The sequence below is a fragment of the Quercus robur genome, chromosome 8 (genome assembly GCF_932294415.1).
Source record: "Quercus robur chromosome 8, dhQueRobu3.1, whole genome shotgun sequence".
NCBI lineage: Eukaryota > Viridiplantae > Streptophyta > Magnoliopsida > Fagales > Fagaceae > Quercus > Quercus robur.
The window spans coordinates 2999696-3019883 of NC_065541.1; the positions used below are offsets into that span (position 1 = coordinate 2999696).

Genomic DNA, 20188 nt, shown 5'->3' on the forward strand with positions numbered 1-20188 from the left:
GAAATCCCTCTTCTCCCTTCCAGAACTTTGGAATTTTCTTTTATCATCAATTTTGCTATTATTTTTGAATTTCAAAAACTTTCTGAAATTTTTGACAAGATAGGCTACATCTTTGTCAACCACATCTTCTCCCGATGAGTCTTGATCTTCCACCTTCTCATTAATGGTCTTTAGAGCAAGGGATTTACTCTTCCGTTGATTGGGCAGCGACATCTCATAAGTCTGCAGAGAACCAACCAGCTTCTGTACTTTGATGTCGTCAAGATCCTTGCTCTCTTCAATGGCTGTCACTTTAGCACGAAAACTTTCCGGCAATGATCGAAGGATCTTCCTTACAATCTTTGAGTCCTCCGTTTTCTCCCCCAAGTTAAACTTACTGACAACCACCTCATTTAGCTTCCCATAGAAAGAGTCAAAAGACTCATCCTCACTCATTTTAAGCTCCTCAAACCGAGTGGTCAGCATTTGTAACTTGGTGTCTTTCACTTTCTTCGTGCCTTCATAAGTGGTTTCCAGAATCTCCCATGCTTCTTTGGCAATGGTAATGTGAGAAATCCTGTGAAATTCATATGGAGACACACCACAGAAAATAGCATTGAGTGCTTTACTGTTAGCATTAGATGCAGCAAGTGCTGCCTTATCCCATGTGGATTTGGCTGCCTCAGGTTTGGTCCAACCAATCTCAACAGCATCCCAAACGGATTCATCAATAGAACACAGAAAAGCTCTCATACGAACCTTCCAAAAAGCATAATTACTACCATCAAAATATGGAGGTGCATTTAGGGATTGAGACCTATCCATCTCAAAAGGGAGTCAAGGATCACACAATGGTAATGAAACCAACAGCAGTGTACCCGCTCTGATACCAATTGAAAGTTCAAAAACGTGTACAAAACACCTTTGAACGTTTAGACCCCCAAAATACAACTTAACCAACTCAAGCAATATGTCAAACAACTAGTGTGCGGAAACTTAACACATGCTATAATATGAAATTAGTTAAACAACTATCTAAGCCATAACAAAATAAAACCACAGCAGATAAAATAAAGGCAAAGATAGAGAGGAAGGAAGATGCAAACACAAAGACAACACGCGATGTGTTATCGAAGAGGAAACCGAAGTCCTCGGCGAAAAACCTCTCCGCCGCCCTCCAAGCGGTAATCAATCCACTAGAAAATACAGTTGGGATACAAGGACAGCAATAGACCCTCCAAGCCTAATCTACCCAGTGCACCTAAGCCCTCCAAGCTTCTTGCTCCAACGAGGTTGCGCCGAACCTTTTTCTTTTCTAGCTTCCCGGATTCCGCTACTAGACCGTAGCATCAACCAATGAAGATTGGCTCCTTCCTAACTGCTTCCCAGAACTCCAAACGACTGTCTCACAGAGATGATGATGGTGAGAACCAGGTTTGGTATAATGCCTCTCAAGGATTTGACAATGGAGAGGAAGAGAGTAAGGGATTTTGAAGAGACTCTAAGGTATAGATTGTGGGTGAAGCAATCTGGTTTTTCTTTAGGGTTTCTCTCTCAAAATTCTCTCTGGAAGCTCTCTTTCAATCGTGGGTTAAAGGGGTATTTATACTGGAGTGGGAGAGGAATGTGAAACGTCAGGTTTTACAAAACAGGGGTGGCTCGCGGCTTGACCTCGTGGCTTGACCAAGTCGCGAGATCCAGTCGCGAGTTAACCGTATGGCCAGTTGTCCTGTTTTGTCCTGTAGTGCTCCAGCTAGCATGACTGTTCATCTTCCAGCATGCTTGGCACGTGTGCAGCTTCTGGCGGCTTGCAGCCGCAAGTCCACCCGCGAGTCCTAGCCGCAAGTCTCTGTTTTCTTGCACACTCTTGAGCAAACTTCACTCTATCTCACTCACTACCCTTACAACAAACCCACCTAAATACAGGGTTACTAAATGCTGAATTACAAGCAAATTTGGCAAGGAATAAAGCCAATTAGATGGTTGAATAAATTCAACCTTACAATGTCAAACAACAAGTGTGCGAAAACTTAACATAAGCTAATATATGGAATTGGTAAAACTATCTATGCCAAAATAAAAACATCCACAGCAGTTAATAAGAAGGCAAAGATAAAGATGAAGGAAGATGCAAACACAAAGACAACACGCGATGTGTTATCGAAGAGGAAACCGAAGCCCTCGGCGTAAAACCTCTCCGCCGCCCTCCAAGCGGTAATCAATCCACTAGAAAATATAGTTGGGATACATGGACAGCAAAAGACCCTCCAAGCCTAATCTACCCAGTGCACGTAAGCCCTCCAAGCTTCTTGCTCCAACGAGATTGCGCCGAACCTTTTTCTTTTCTAGCTTCCCGGATTCCGCTACTAGACCATAGCATCAACCAATGTAGATTGATTCCTTCCTAACTGCTTCCCAGAAATCCAAACAGCCCACTCACAATGATGAATATGGTGAGAACAAGGTTTGGTAAAATGCCTCTCAAGAATTTGACAATGGAGAGGAAGAGAGTTGAGGAATTTGAAGAGACTCTAATGTATAGATTGTTGGTGAATCAATCTTGTTTTTCTTTAGGGTTTCTCTCTCAAAATTCTCTCTGGAAGCTCTCTTACAATCGTGGGTAAAAGGGGTATTTATACTTGGGGTGAAAGAGGAATGTGAAACGTCAGGTTTTACAAAACAGGGGTCGCTCGCGGCTTGACCTCGTGACTTGACTAAGTCGCAAGATCCAGTCGTGAGATAACCGTATGGCCAGTTGTCTTGTTTTGTCCTGTAGTGCTCTAGCGGGCATGACTGTTCACCTTCCGGCATGCGTGGCACGTGTGCTGCGTTTGGCGGCTTGAAGCCGCGAGTCACCCACAAGGCCAAGTCGCGAGTCTCTGTTTTCCTGCACACTCTTGAGCAAACTTCACTCTATCTCACTCACTACCCTTACAACAAACCCACCTAAATACAGGGTTACTAACTGCTGAAATACAAGCAAATTTGGCACGGAATAAAGCCAATTAGATGGTTGAATAAATTCAACCTTACAAGTTTCATAGTAAAAAACCTGGGAGGAAACCTTCCCGAAAAGCAATTCACTATAGTAAAGAGAATAGATCTAGTACAAAACATTTGTCCCTAGACTCTACAATCCCCGTAGATGAACTCACAGTAGAAACCTTCTACTGCTTCAAAACTTTTGAACTCTTCAATATATGAACGCCACCTTTTGATGCACGAATCCTAGTACGTGACTAACTAATTGCGCGGATTCCAGTACGCGACTTAATCACCAATTAGAAGAAGATGTTGGCTACAAAGTTCTTCACTTCATCAACAATGAAGATCAAAAAGCACTTGGCTACAAAATCCTAAGGCGCAAAGATGCAACAGCTTCTTTCAGATAGAATAAGGCATCGGTCACCTTTTGCATATGTTCTCCTTGTATTCTCTTATGTGACGGCCTCTAAAATAAGTCTTATATATGTCTAGGGTTGTGAGAAAAGAATCTCTACACATACATGTCACCATAGGCCGAAAATCAGATCTGAAAATCTGAATTCCCATAACCTCGATCGATTGAGAGGTGTCGAGGAGGTGTCAAGTTTTAAACTTCGACAGATACAGCTATTAAGGAGCTATTGAGAAAACAGGAGATTTCTCGATCAATCCACCTAGCTATCGAGGAGCTGCCGAGATTGTGATAAGAAACAGCTTAAGAGCTCGATAGATAGCCTAACTGTCAAGAGGTGTCAAGAAGCTATTGAGCTTTAAAAAATCAGCACTTCTTCACTTGTTTCTTGGACGAATTTTCATGGCTTCAATACTAGACTTGAACTCTTGTTCCTTGAAGTATTAAATACATCCTAGATTTACCCAATTACAAGTAAAGTGTGTTTTTTCAAAGGATTAGCCAATTACACAAAATATTTCCTTAACATAAAAAAATTGAAAGAGCAATACTCTAAAGGAAAACCCATTACTGGAGAGACCTTACTCAACAAGACAATCCACTATATTAATAGAAGTTTATAGATCTAGATTAAATCCATTAATCCTAAACTTTACCTATAGTGGATTAACCTATAGCGGAACCTTCTATTACTCTAGAATCTCTAAACTGATTAATACATGGATGGCATCACAAATGACTGAAATGCACTTTACTACCTAAATATGGCCAACTCTAATGTCGGATGCGGAAGCATCAAGAAGCAAAACACGTCTAATTCTAGAAAACAAGAAACAAAACACATTTGCTTCTGAAAATAACCTCGAATCCACAAGGGTTCTTGAATCCACAAGGAGAAAGAGTTCTGGAATCCACTAGAGAAATAATAGACAAAAGTCTAAATTTTTATTAATATCAATAATTCTTTAAAACGTGTACAGACTTAGAGGCCTATTTAAAGGCTTCATAAAACTTGACAGACAAGAAAATATATTCTAAAAAAATCCTAATTAATATCTAACCATAACATGAACCAAATTTGACCTAAAAAGCATTAAAAGGACTTTAAAACAAGGAAATAATAACCCTAAATGTAAAAAAACAAAAATTACAAATTAAATACCAAAATTAATAAATTAATAAATTAAAATAATAAATAGTAAATTGTGTCCTACATCAAACCCCTCCACTTGAACAAATTCTTCCTCGAGTTCATCTTTGAAATCTCAAATCTTCGGCTCCAAATAAACAAATACTTTGAATGCTTTAGCCCCTTGATTTTCTTTCCATACTTGCAACTCATCAATGGAATAAACAAATCAACTTGAATTTCTTTCTCCTTCATCTTCATGTAATTGTAGAGATTTACCAAATAAGAACCGACAATTGAATCAAATCTATCAACCCCAATATATTTAATAAACTTTGTTTTGTTGTCTCCCACCAAAATAATAGAAGCTTGGACGTTGCAATGATCTAACCTTACTTCATTGAAATCGTTGACAACTTCCTCTATAATTTCTTCTTTAACAGTCTCTACTATCTCAACCTCAAGATCTTTCTCTATAATAGGGTTTTCATTAATCTCCTCCACAATCTCGATTCCAGGTTCTTCTTCTTCTATAACAAGATCTTCATGAACTTCCTCATAAACTTCCATATTTTCTTCTTTAGCTTCTACATATTCTTCAAGAAAAGTATTTTCTTCAACATGTAATTGTTCTCTTAATTGTGGAATAATAATTCAAGTGTGAACTTCTTGGCCAATAATAATCTTGTTTCGTGTACGACAAAAGTTCATCACAATCCAAAGGATAAAAGTTGATAGCAAGCATCTTTTTCATCCTTGGCCATGAACGAATTTTGTCTTTTGTACGTTTTTAGACCCCTTAAACCCAAACAGATTAACCTAATTATTTAGCCAAGTGATTAACTTAGGTAAATTATACAGATCTAGGTAACACAGATAAATCATATCATTGAAACAGTGTGGAAAATAAAGAACAAGTGTATCCCTAAAAAAAAAAAAAACATACTACTTCCTGTAAGGTTTTTTTTTTGGTTGGTGGGGGGGGGGGGAAGTAAAAAAACCTAATAACAATCTAACTAATAACGTTAACTTTTTTTTGGGATAAAGTATTAAAAAAAATTAATATGTAATTAACCTAAACTTCTTGATTAGGTAACTTCAAGGAGTTTAGAGTATTTGATTTTTACTTGGACTCCTTTTCTAGTATGTGTATATATATATATATATATATATATATTTTGTAAGATTTATATATAAAAGGTGAAAACCAAATTTTCGTCTCTATATTTTCACACGATTCCACTTTGGTCCCTATCTTTTATTTTCACCACTTTTAGTCCCTGTTTAGAAAAATGCCTTCTATTTTAGTCCTTTCCGTCAGTGCCCTAACGGCACTGACCTACATGACAAACGGAACTATTAAAATAATAATAAAAAATTTTATTTTGTCATTAAAAATGCCACGTCAGCATCTAAATTAAAAAAAATTATTAATTTTATCTAAATAAAAAACAAAAATAAAAATAAAAATAAAAAATCACATTAATTAACATGGAAGTGTGTCTTGCACAAGAACAACAAGAACACAAACCCAGATCTAAGAACACAAAATTAAAATCCAAAGATCACAAACTTAGAAAATAAGAACAAAAAATTAACCTATAGCATTTTCTTGCCCTTTCTTGTCAACCAAACACAAATACACAGTTATCCTAGCATACCAAAAAGGCCAAATCCTAGAGAGAGATTAAGATTCAGTGACGGTAGGAGAGTTATCCTCACTGGCCACTGTGGTGGAAGTAGCCTCGAGAGACGAAGTCTGCAATGCAGTTCCAGCGTCGACGATAGAAGAAGCGGCGGCGGAGGAGGCACAAGTCTTAACGGTGTCGAGAGGCGTAAACCTGGAGGATCTCGATGCCATCGTCCTTGGCAGAGGCAGATGCGGCGGCGGTAGAGAAAGCCTCCTCCTTAATGAGGCGTGCAACGGAGGAGGCCTCGTCGCTCGTCAAGGTGCCGTAGCGCTTGGAGAGAATGGACTACTTGGAGAGCGTCTCAACGAGGCGCACCACCACGACGTCGCGTGTGCATTGCGTCGGCTGCCATATGCTGAACACTAAGGTGTTGGTATTTGAGAGAGAAAGAGAGAGTCATGGATCTGAAAAGAAAGAAGAAAAACAAAGATACAAACACAAATAGAGCAAGTAATGGATCTGGAAAGAACAAAGAAAAAAGAAGTATATAATGAGAGTGAATGAGAGTGGGAGTGTTGTGTTGGTTTTATTTTAATTTTTTGGGTTTGTGTTTTGTGTTTGTTTTCATGTTTAATTCCTTGTTCATGTTTAATTTGATGTGGATCTATAGGTTAATTTTCTGTTTTTATTTTCTAGGTTTGTGATTTTTAGATTTTAATTTTGTGTTCTTAGATCTGGGTCGGTGTTCTTATTCAAGACATACTTTGATCTCAATTAATCTGATTTTTGGTTTTTATTTCTATTTTTTATTTTATTATTTAGTTAAAATTAATAATTTTTTTTTTTTAATTTAGATGCTGATGTGGCATTTTTTAATGACAAAATAAAATTTTTTATTATTATTTTAAGAGTTCCGTCTATCATGTAGGTTAGTGCTGTTAGGGCACTAACGGAAATGACTAAAATGGAAGATGTTTTTCTAAACAGGGATTAAAAGTGGTGAAAATAAAAAATAGGGTCCAAAATGAGAATCGCGTGAAAATGTAGGGACGAAAATATGGTTTTCGCCTTTATAAAAGAAACAATAAAAAGGCTATTTTGTCTATTTTGATGGGCAACTAGCCATATTATAAGGAGGCCTACGGATTTATTGGATCAGACCACCACCTACTTTGGGCAATTTGCTGTGAGACATAATATTTTTCCAGGTATTACAATAACCATTTCATCCAAAAAAAAAAAAAAATCTCTCTTTCAACACAAAAAAGAGACAAAAAAAAAAAAAAAAATCATGAATAATAGTATGTTCAAACTATGCTGTATGCAAAAATTAATTTTTTTTTTAAAATTCATTAATGATATGTAAATTAAATAAAAAATTAATTAAAATAGAAATAATATATTCTATATATATATATATATATATATGGGGAAAAATGGCCCATTACCATTAATTTTGGAAATATTTTGCCTAGAAACACTGTTTCCGAACAATATAGTAATCTACCACTTTTTGCCAAGCTCGAGTACCATATTTTAAGCTCGAGTACCATATTTTTTTAATCCACCGTGGCACGCTGGCGTGGAAAAGGGGAATTAAATATTGGCTTAGTATTCGAGCTTCATGGGCTCGAGTACTGTTTAGTAAGGTACCCGAGTCCCTAAAGCTCGAGTATGTTCGGGTTGCAACGGCACTTAAAACACACAAACTTTCAAACTCTCAGTCTCACTCTCAGTCTGACTTACACCTAAACATACAAACTCTCACTTACACAAACATACAAACTCTCACTCTCAAGGTTTCTGAAAAAAAAAAAGAAAAAAAAAAACTCTCACTCTCTCTCACTTACATCGGCGGCAGAGGACTCTTGTCAGCGGCGAGCTCTCAGTCTCATCTCTCTCATTGTTTCTGCACTCAATCACAGTGTGAGGTTACAGAGGCTTTCATTTCCAAGCCCTTCACTCCGCTCCAAGGTACTCTCTTTCTCTCTCTCTCTCTCTCTCTCTCTCTCTCTCGATCGTTAAACGCTGTCGTTTGGAGTTCATTACTACTTTTTGTGCTTCTGATAACAAACGGTTGTAACTTTATGAAAAAAAAAGATTCCACTGAAAGTGGGTGTTTGTAAATTTTGTATTTTTATGCATAAGTTGATTCTGGGTTTTGATCCAAGAATTAATTAAGGAATTCAATTCAATTTAGTTAGTTAATTTTTATTTTTGGGTGATTACTAGAATGTTGGTCTGGTTGTGCTTGTCTTTAGGGGTTTTTATTTTGTAATTATTAGGTAAAATGAGTTTAGGGGAGATGAGAATTAGCAATTAGCAATTATCACTGCTGCTTTTTGAGTAGACTGCAAAATTAGTTTCTGTGAGCAATTTAGATTTAGCACTCATACATGTATGTTTTTCCAGGAAAACTACATACTGTATCTTGCTTCAACTTATCATGGACAATATTGTTTTTGGTGTACAAACTAGAACTTTTTTTGATAAGTAATAAGCTTGATTGAGACCAAAATAGAATCGCCCAAATTATTCAGAAAGTATACAAGTGGGTACTAAAATTATATAATAGCATGGTAAGATATTTTTGTATCCTTCAAACTTTTGTATGAATTGGAGCACCCAAATAGGTTGGCCACTTAGGACAACAAGATTGACAAGAGGAGAAGGCTGTAACAGACATGTAAAAATCTATTAACTGAAGCTAGTATTATTATATTGCTTTGGCAAAGATATGTTGAAGCAATTTTTCTGTGAAGCTATTTGACAATCAATCAAGTGTGAAAGATGGTTAACCATTAGATTTATACCTTAGAAATCATTAAGTGTTGAAGTCACTAGAAGAAAGGGCTATAGCCTCTATGTGAGGCCATGATAACAGATAAGATTTGATAGGTGGATGAACTGTCAGGAGTTCTATTTAGTAAAAAGATCCATTGTTTAATATATATATAGGGCATGAAAGAAACCTGTGTAGTTAATTTTGGTTAGCATCCTCCACAATCAATGTCAAGAAATCTAACCAACTTATTCACAAGAAACATATCTTACCAAAATGTAGAAATTGAAAAAACTTCTAAGAAGCCACCATGTGAATATATGTATTTTCTCAAGTGGCAAGTTCATTGTAATTGTCACGGTCCAATTGAAACAAGAATATGCCATCCTGCCACACTGTTGGAGTATGTCATGGATCTTTCCCTCTTCTAATTGGTTAGAGGAGACCTCTCACTCTGCTCTCTTACTGTTGGTACGTACAAGACTTGACCTGTGCCTATTTTGATAATTAATGAATATTGGATAAAGACTAAAAAGAAATTAGGATTGATCGAGGAATCCTTGACCTCTACTGATTACTCTGCATAAATAATTCTTATCTGATGATTTTATTCAAATAAACTACTGCTGCTTTTATACAAGATAAGCCCTGCATTTCAGGATTCAGGTTTAGAAACAAGATGTTCAACTTCTAGGTTGAGATATTCCCCTCCCCACCTTGTCTTTTTTTGTTTTGGAGTAGTAGATACACTGGAAAAATGTAGTGTTGCAAAGCATCACGTTCCTCTTCTGAATATAGCAATTACTCTCTTAGTTGGAAAGGATTGCACCTTGTTGTGTCAATGTGTGACAGATATTATTAATTCTATAAAATTCATTGCTATTTTCAGTTATCTCATTAATTATATCAACTTCATACACACAATTTTTTTAAACCAAAGTCACTTCAGTTATAGTGTTTACATATTTCATGTTCGCCATTTAGAATAGATGTTATTATTAATTTTACTCTCTCTCTCTCTCTACTATTTTTAAAAATATTTTATTACCAAAATTATTTAGACTTTTTCTCTTTGAAACTTAACTCATGACTTAACTCGTGGTTAAACATGAAAGTATGACCATTGTAGTCCGGATTGTCTCCACCAGGATTGTTTGTATGCTTGTATTGACTTCACTTCTTAGGATGGCTTAGCATCACCACCAAGCTATAAAGAAACTCAACTCGTTATTTTTACTTTGTTCTTAAATTCAATATCCCAGAAGTTTACTGGAGCCATGCTTAACACCATCGAACCCATTCAAGTTATTGGCTAGGATAATAGGAATGGGATTTGCATGACAGATTGACAGATATTTTGAACATGTACCAATGCCATGTCTAATGGATTTTAGGGTTTAGGGCTTTTAGGAACAAATCAACAAGAAAATCTAGAATCATGTCATTAATTTAATCCTATAAAAAAGACCCCAATCAAAATAAAAATCAAACTTATTCAAAACTCAAATAAAGCACAAAATCTAGGTCAAATTGGCACAATATCTGGTGTCTGCATCAGTTTACAAATCAATTTTCACTTGACATACTTGGCAAACCAATTTAACATGTCCAAATGAGACTCTTTAGCACTTTTTACAGCTGACTCATCCTCAACATTGTACTTTACTGTCCATCCATGAGCCACACCAGGGAATATTTTCACAAAGCTATCAAACTGAAAGATATAAATAATAGGAGGTTAAAAAAAAGACGACTTAAGTTTTAACATGCAAAGCAGAAACTGAAAATCACTTCATTTTTGTTATGGGCAGAAGAAATAGTTTTTTCATAAAAATAACTAGAAATTTTACTTTACTTGTGCTAATACTAGAAGAGATTATGCTCTCTCATCTTGAAAGACATGACGATGAATTTCATGTATGAAATTCAAGCATTCTACCTGGGCTCCATTAAATTCTGGAAATCTTATATGATGGAAAATTACTTTAAAATGTTTATAATTGGAACAAAATTTTTACAGTAATTAAACTAAAAATTGTGATGAGAGAATTTAAGGATGACCTTTCTTTAGGACTCACCTCAGATTTTGCTGACAACTTCTCTCCAAACTGTTTCAGTTGTTCCGGTGGGGAAATATGGTCAATCTCAGCTCCTAATATAGCAATAGGAACTTTCACATCTGAAACAATGAACTTTAACATCTGAGACAGCATGCAATTTGTAACAAATATTTAGCATGAGCATGAGAAATGGGATACTAGCCATTGATTTGATCTTCTGTGATCGGACCAGGATGCAAAATGACTACAGCGTGAAGCTCAGTAGAACTTGCTAATTTCACTAATACCATCCCTAAAAATAAAGCAAGCAAGCTAGACATGTTAGCAGATAGAGCACTTACGTTTACCATGCAAAAACTATTTTCAAAGATTTCAAGCAATAAGTTTCTTGTCAAAGTTGGATTGAAAGCAAACCACTTACCAAACCAGCAAAAACCTGCTGCCCCAATGGCTGAAATACCTTTACTTCTTAGAGCTGCAATCACAGCTTTGGTATCCTCATTTCCTTTATCCTAGAAGAACAATTTGTTCAAATAAGCTCTAAGTGGTCAGGAACAGGAAGGTTCAAGTCATACAAAACAAACGATAAATCATTCTATTTCAACTTAGGTCCCAAACTAAACATGCATAAAATGTGATAGTATGTCAATTTGGACACCAAAGGTAAATCAAAATGGCCCCCTGCTTTTTTTCTCGATTCCTGCACAGTTTTTCATATGCCAATCCCAAAGATTATAACTGAAAAGCAAGATACTAACCGCGTTGTGAACGTTTGACCATGAGTTTACATCAAAGTTAGGGTCATTGAAATCAATGATCGGATCACCATAGAAAAAATCAGGAACTACCACCAAGAATCCAGTTCTTGCAATTTTGTCTGCAAGTTTCCTTCACAGGGAGACCATGCATAATATTAATATTATATAATTAGGATTAACTGAGAATTAAATGCATGAATGTCTAGTACTATCTAGAACAAGAAATGATTTAGCTGGTGAATAAGATGAGTGACTAGGAACAAAAGCAGCTCTAAGACATGGATGATTGCAGTTAGGTTCAATTCAAGAGCTTAGTAGAAGATCAAATATGATAAATCATGGTATGTGAAAAAAAATTGCTTCCACCATTTCAAACCACTGAGGACTTGATATCGTTTCATTTGGTTCACTAACATGTGAAGGACTACCAGCTGGTATGAGAAAAATCAAATACATAGTGAGGTAAAAAGAATATAAAGAAGAAGAAAAGAACTTATCCTATGCTAAGTTTAGAGTTTTAGATTTGTGACCTGAACATCTTATACTGATGCTATGTATAATCAGAATTTAGAAACAAGTTCAGTTTAAAAGCCCTTAAAATTAGTAAAGGGAAACTACCAAAAAAAACCTTGTGATATTTGCCTTTAAAACACTGAGATGCCTAAACTTAGAAATGTTACACATAACCCCCTGTAGTTGTGTAAAATTTATGGGGTGATCTATTCTAGGTGGTGAAACCTAGGGTTTGTTCTGTTGTTACTTTCGTATTTCTTATTTTCTACTGTGTTTTGCATCAATCAACCTGGTAGTCCCCCCACAACTTTCCATGTCCAAGGTCAAGTTTTCAACTACAGCTCAACTTCAAATCCTTTCAAGTTGTAACAACTTACACTTTAATGATTAAACTTTACAACTATGAAAAATCATAGTTAACAGTTCGTGGTTAGTTGATAGAAACATTTAACTACAATGAAACTCTTTGCAAAAAATTCTTAATGTCATGCTCCGAACATATACATGTTGCATTTTCTACTTCTTAACAGTTTAGATATCTCTATATATAACAAACTATACAAAAGATCCACCAAGTTTATGGAACAATTGCAATTTTAAAGACCTATAGAAACCTAGAGATATGTTCAACCTAGAATCAAAATTTAGAGATTGCACTGCTTTCAAAATCAAGTATCATTATGAGCATTGCATATCATATTGCAGAAGTAGAATTATATTTCCAAGGTTAAAGCTATGCAAACAGCTTCAGAACCAAATACTAGGCAAGATCAGAAGTACGAGGAAACTTTTATAATGGACTGTATTTGCAACCTAAAAGAGAATGCTCTGTGTGTTAGGTCAATGGGTCAATGGACCTTAATTTTTTCTCAATTGCCTTCCCTGAGGCTTTGAATGATTGTAAAAAATATAAGGTTCTTTTGTAATACTATTTCTCTTTCAATGACATATTCTTATCCCCTATTATCATATATCCATGACATTGGACAATCAAGGTTTGGCCTTGTGTTTGTTTTTTGTCATGATAGATTAACTTCAGCGAATTGTGCTTTCCTGCGTTACAGTTAAGCCATGCATTTTATGCTTTGTTCTATCTTGCTTCACTATTGTTGAGGGGAACGAGGAGAGTTGCATTTTTTTTTTTAAGCATCTCTTTTGTGTTCTTAATGTCCCACTCCCACAACTATGAGTTAAATTAATTTTGGTTTGTCTCTAATTTTATTTTAGCTTTTGTCTCCAATATTTTTTTCAGCATACTGGGTTAATGGAAATGTGAATATGCAAGTTTATTTGAATATTTTAGATTTATTAAAAAGAGAATTTATGCAATTTGTATTGTGAAGAATGTTACTACACCTGACAATCACGTACTCAATTTTATTTGTAATTCATTTATTCAGGTTGTGGGAAAGACATGATGGCGTATGTTTGACATTGGAAATGTCCTTAACTTGAGTTGAATAATGGGAGTATTGTTCTAGTATATTCCCATTAAATTCTAAGAACCCCTGTTACCCACAATTTAAACTCTCATCCCTCACTTTCTGAGTCTCCCTCTCACTTTCTCAAGTTTAATTCAAATTTTTTTATTGAAATCAGTGAAGGCTGTATTAGATATATATTATTTCCATTTTCAGACAAATTTGTTTATAATTAAAAATAAATAAATAAGACTGTCTTGCTGTTGTCTCCAAATGCCAGATATGGACCCACACGGAGCAGGACCTGCTATACGGACTTTGTTGACGAGGCAGGATGAGCATCGTTCAAGTTTGCTTTGGGATGCTCATTTGGAAGGCGAGGTATGCACTTGTTCAATATATGTAGTTGAAAGATTTTTGGAATTTAACTTTGAAGCGTAAATATTATGTAGTACTGTAATTATTATTAATACTACGCTGCTCTATTTGCAGGAAGTGCAAGGTGTATTGACTTGTCGTCACCGAGAGAAAGGTCTGCTTGAAGGTGGGGTAGATGGGTTAGATCCACGAATTGTCGCTTATATCACTGATGCAGGGTTAGATGGGCTACTTCGGGTCCCACATATGGACATTGACCATGCATTGATCACAGCGTTGGTGGAGAGATGGCGGCCGGAGGCGCACTCATTTCACTTGCCCCACGGTGAGATGACCATCACACTACAAGATATGAAGGTTATAATGGGGGTACCTGTAGATGGCTTGCCGTTGGTGGGATGTATATCCCCGATGGTCAATTGGCATGACGTCTGCCATAGATTGCTAGGGCATATACCGCCAGATAGAGAACCTGGTCGTAATAAGAACACTAGAGTGATGGAAGGGGCGAGGGTAAAAACCAAATGGCTTGAGGATTGGTTTAGAAACCCTCTCCCGGTTGACGCCCCTGAGCAGCTTGTGCAGAAGTATGCTCGGTTTTACATAGTGGAGTTGTTAGGTGGTATGCTATTTATGGACAAGTCTGGAGAACAGATCTCAATTAGGTATCTGCAATTTTTCGATCCAATCAGCAACGGAAAGAAGAATAGTTGGGGTAGTGCAGCACTAAGTTGGCTCTATAGACACCTCTATAACGCATCAGAGAAGAAAGCCAAGCAAATCGGCGGTGCATTGCTATTGGTGCAGTTGTGGGCATGGGTAAGGTTTCTCCACATATGTCCTGTGATGAGGCATCCACACCAGGCACTGCCTCCAGGTCCACTTGCGGTCAGGTATGTAGCATCTTAGATAGTTACCGTTTTACATTTCCTCATTAACTTTGTTCGCATGGGAATTATGTAAGTAACTAATATGAAGGTTATGTCTGTGTTGTTTGCTAGATGGAAAGGGGCTAAGATAACAACTGAACATTCAATGCACGTCCTACGTGCCTATCGTGTGTCGCTTACTTCGCTACGGCCAAATCAGGTATCGTGTCTTACAAGTGGGAACCGCTTTGGCATGTAGTTTTTGTACTTACAATTCACTTTGGTATGAATAAACATTTTTTATTTCAGAGTTACATGTATTGTTCACATTCGTTACACATTTTTTCTAATTATATTGTTAATATGGTTGTTTGCATCTGTTGAATCATTGCATATTGTCTGGGAGCCGTACATAAATTATTTAGGTTCTCTACCCGCATATTGTACGGCAGACCAACATATATGGAGGTCTATTGTGCCGCTCATACATTTTTAGGTGGTTGAAGGCCATCATCCTGAATGTGTTCTCCGACAGTTTGGGATGAAGCAAGGCATACCAATCGATGTTGATACTTCAATTGAACTGCACAAGATCACCCTCCAGGGCAAGCACCATGAAGATTGGGCCGAAGTACATGCCCCGCATATTGCTAAATGGGCTGTGCACGCCACAATTGCCGATGCACCGGCCTTTCATGGGGAGATGAGCTACAATGACGAGTATATGGTGTGGTTTCGTCCTCGCACTGTTCGCCATATTACAAAAGAGACTTCGTACTGGGACACTTTGGTAAATTTACAAAGACTGTTTCGTTATAAATGTACCTTGCTTCGCATAGTTTAGTTCAACCTACTAACACTACTCTTTGTATATTTGTGACAGGTTGAATCACAGTTGAGCATTATAGCGAAGTGCAAACCAGGGTCTGAGATCTACACCGACTCTATTAATGCCTTGCAAGCTGTTAAAGAGATCGGTCGGTTAACCTTGGACCATGCACGTGATGTGGGCAACACAAGTGAATCGGCTGTACGGCATGGTTGGCAAGCAGGTGGACGTCAAGGGCATGGAGGCCGTCAATCTAGTCAGCGTCATACATCTAGTCGGCCTCCCACATCTGGTCAGCGTCACACACTCGTGCCCACATCTAGTTGACGTCCCACATCTGCTCAGCGTCCTACATCTGGTTCACGTCACACACCCATGCCCACATCTAGTCGGCGTCACACACCCGTGCCCACATCTACTCGGCGCCACACACCTGTGCATGACCACACCATGGAGGAAGCAAGTCAGACAACAGATGAGATGTGTTTGGACACTGCTTATGACATAGGGTCCATGGCACACGATGATGCGGGTCCATCCCATACGTTTGCTCATGGAGACACATCTGGGTCCCCATCCATGAGGAGCGATGGTACTTGCCCGCCCACATCCCCTAGTACATCTCCGTTGCCCACCACCCGTATGTCTCCCCCACTGACTGCCGGCCCTGCCCCCGCAGTTGTACATGGTAGAGATGAGATGAGGTTCATGCCCACTCCTGGGCGACCCACCCCTGTTGCTGTCCCCCCTGAGTTTGTGCATACTGAGTTCATCCAGACACAGATACCCACCACCCCACCAGAGCCTTCGCACATCGAGGATCGACCGCGAAGGCCGCAACGCACAGGAACACATCCTCCTGACTGTGGGACTGGACATGGTACTATAGTTTGATTCGATATCGATTACATATACATCGCTTTATAGTTAAATCATTTGCATATTAATATTTGCTTGTGTTGTGTTCTTGTTGTGTTCTTTTCAAGCAAGGTGAGACCAGTCAAGGAACCGGTGAGGAGAAGAAAACGAGAATGATTCAAGAATGGGCAAGAATTTGTGCTACTTTGGGTTTGTAATGATATAGGATCTTTTTGTCATGTATAGGATCTTCTTGTCCTTTGGTGATATATTTTTTGTAGCACATATATTTTGTCAATGAACATGAAGATTTGGGCTTACAAGCTGATATATTTTTTGTTCGTAACTTGCAAAATTCTGCCGTTGAACTTCAGAAATTTCCATTTGAGATCTATAGAATAACTTATGTAAGTTATTTTTCAATTGTACAACTGTTTTTTTGCTAGTAAATTTAGGAAAATGTGCTATTTGGCCAAAAGGTAGTCATGTCTACAATAAAAACTGAGATACACTTCAGCTCAAGGAAAAAACCCCTTCATATAACATTCTTTTTGGATTGGTTCATTTGCTATATTAAATTTTTAAATTTTGTCATTGATTTGAGCCTAAATTGTGAGGGGGCAGGACTTGTTATTAGTAATTGGGAATTGAGTTTAGAAAGTTTGTTGCTGGATAAGCTTCCTCAGAAAGGTGAATTCCCAGAAGTTTGCATCTGGAAGTTTGCATCTGGAAGACTACGACTATCTCAGAGAGATGGCAAGAAGTTTGCATCTGGAAAACTAATTAACTTGATGATAACTGATGCCCAGGCACTTCAGGTTTTCTCTCTTACCATTTGCATTATGTGTACATAATTTACTTCATACTTGGTCATTTACAAAACCTAATTCAGTTCAATGCCGAGTAAGTCTATTCATACTACCCTATATCCTCTTCTATTCTCATATATTTGTAATGGGTGAGAGAATTCCTGGTATGAATGCTTTATTGGATGCCATTGTGTATCCAAAAAAAAATAATTTGGATGCCATTGAAGGAATCTATTCTTGAACTGATATTGTAGTAGTTCATGGATCTAGGTTCTGTTAATAAGGGAAAGGCACCTGTGTTCTCTATGTTATTTTGGATGCATTTTGAAGTCATGCCACTGCCATTGGATTGTGATGAGAACATGCACTTGAGAATATTAATGGTTGGTTTTATTGTTCTATTTCTTTGGATTATGTTTCAAATTATCATGTTAGCTTTGCATGTTATATTATCTTATAATTTAGATAGTTTATGGGCAATTTATATTTTGAAATTTGAACCCTGAATTTTAAACCATCATTCCTCTCCCAAAATCCATCGCTATCGAAACCACATCTCCATGCCCAATCCATGGCTTTCCCACATCCCAATCTGGCCACCGCTGAACCCCTTTCACCCATTCACCCCAAAGCCAAGCCATAAACCACCATTGCATTGTTTCACCACCAGTGCCCACCAAGGGGGAGTGTTTGAATAATGGTGAATATTTCCTAACTACATAAGCTTTTAGGAAAAATGGTAATTTATCAATGAAATTTGAGTTGGGATTTTAGTTACGATGTCTATGTGAGATACACGAGTTGCGTTTAGGGAAAGTTATGGTTTTTATGAATTTTTATGTACTTGCTGAATTTGATTTTTTTGGTGTAGAGTGCAAATGGATTAGAAGTACAAGTTTTGAGTGGTGAAGATTATTGCAAAGTCACAATAAAATTCCCTAGCGACACCATCCCCAAATGGGTAGGTTTCTCTTTGTTTTTCGCAATATTTGAGGCTTGTGTTATTGTGATTCTTGAAAATATATCAATTATGATATGGGGAAATGTGATTTGATTAATTTCATGTTGCTATTATACTCTGACTTAGTTCCTTGGAAATTTTTATATGTGAACAGAAAGATCCTAACACTGGTGAACTAGAAGGCCTATCCTTTGATTTTGATCTCTGTGAAGCTGTGGCTACATGGGAACAGGTGAGCAGGCTGTTCTGCCTTCCTTTACTATTCAACTGCATGCATTAATTTTGAAGGAGACAAAGACATATTGGTGCAATAATGTTAAATTCGTTTTCTCTCTGTCTTGTTTATTGTCAGATTCATTGTGATCCTTTTATACTTAATTTGTTTGTTAGGATTTCCTTCTATGCTTTACAGTTGATTTGTTATATAGTGAGTTGATTACTCAAGTGCGCAATAGTTCTACAATACTCACCAAGGAGTTCATTGATGCTTTACCAAATGGATGGGAGGATTATGCATGGCGCAGGATCAATAAGGGAGTACTTCTGTAAGTAGTTGTACTAGTCACTGGTACTAGTTATCTCATTCAATGTATTGAATCAAAGATAAGAAGAAAATGTAGAAAGGAAATTATCAACTCATCTTATGAAGTATAAGTCCTGAGAAGTCAAAAATAATACAGAAGAAAAACTTTTCTAGAAAGTTCTCAAGACGCTTGGACTTTGTTTAGATTTTTGGTTTTTAGGTTAATATGAAATTAGGTTCTTAAAGGTGCTGAGAAATTCACAACCATGTGCTAGCTGATGTAGTTCATTTCTCTTTTGCAGCAACCAATGTAAGAATAAGACTCTATGCATATCTTAACTTTCACTGGTACTTCCCGAAACGCCACCATATCTTCCACAGCGGCTTGGCTGATGTGCTGTTATTGGTAACTCAGGAGATCTTCTGGAAACAAAGTTTGGAAGGGACATCAGTCTGGTTATGATGTTGTTATCAGAGAAAATGGTGCTCCAATTCAGGTTAAGCTGCTGCAATGTTGATGTTAGAAACTCTGTTCTTTGCTTTATTTGATAAATGTTCTACCTCTCCTTAGTCTCCTATCATTTGATTTATTGCAGAATTATTCCAACTATGTGGGCAAGAAAAGTACATTCCGTCTTCTTAATAGGGGATCTACTAAAGCTCTTGATAAAGTTGTGGAGTTAGATGGTATGAGCACCGTAATTTTTTTTTTAACTTGTGAAGCTTGTGACATGTTACTAGAAGTAAACTAAAGATATGGGTTATGCAGAAAGAAGGAAGGAGGTCTTGATCGTTAAAACAACAATTCATGACATTATGAACAAAATGATACAGGTTGGTATCTTGTTTTAGCTTTGCTTGTACCATCAACAAATGAATTTGGTCTCCTTTAATATTTTGCATAAGTCTGATCATCTCCCCTAGCATTTACTTGTTGCCAAAAATCATCCAAGTACACATTTAATTAACTAACTAATTATTCTTGTGATTTTAAAATGTATTCATTTGTAAATTCATCTCCTTAACAATGTCCTAATAGATATATATGTTCATGCATATATTGCTTTATTATAGGACCATGCTTTTAATTTCTGGGTTTGAGCCAAAGCAAAAAAGAAAGAAAGAAAAGTTTATTGTTGAATCTAAACATTTTTTGAAATTTCTTCTCCCAGTTACTTGTCTTGGCTCGTTTGTATTCCCTCTTAAATAGATGGCCACTCAGGTATTTGCTTGATTAGACTATGGCAAATTACTTGCTTTTGGGGATAATTATCTTACTGATTTTTTTTTC

The 20188-nt window shown here is 37.0% G+C and overlaps 2 protein-coding genes and 1 pseudogene across 2 annotated transcripts; 2 read left to right on the forward strand and 1 right to left on the reverse strand.

Moving 5' to 3' along the window:
• Nucleotides 1-10211: 10211 nt before the first annotated feature.
• On the reverse strand, nucleotides 10212-12192 carry LOC126694112 (uncharacterized). Its single transcript, XM_050390175.1, has 6 exons — nucleotides 12113-12192; nucleotides 11737-11866; nucleotides 11400-11490; nucleotides 11266-11270; nucleotides 10997-11119; nucleotides 10212-10632 (listed from the first exon to the last, which is right to left on the reverse strand). The coding sequence occupies exons 1-6, from the start codon at nucleotides 12190-12192 to the stop codon at nucleotides 10492-10494; spliced, it is 570 nt and encodes a 189-aa protein (XP_050246132.1). The 3' UTR covers nucleotides 10212-10491.
• A 1760-nt stretch (nucleotides 12193-13952) lies between these two features.
• On the forward strand, nucleotides 13953-16073 carry LOC126694113 (serine/threonine-protein phosphatase 7 long form homolog). The gene is made up of 5 exons (XM_050390176.1): nucleotides 13953-14051; nucleotides 14163-14941; nucleotides 15050-15137; nucleotides 15414-15707; nucleotides 15801-16073. The coding sequence occupies exons 1-5, from the start codon at nucleotides 13953-13955 to the stop codon at nucleotides 16071-16073; spliced, it is 1533 nt and encodes a 510-aa protein (XP_050246133.1).
• Nucleotides 16074-18687: 2614 nt separating this feature from the next.
• LOC126694114 (sialyltransferase-like protein 2) lies at nucleotides 18688-20188 on the forward strand (annotated as a pseudogene).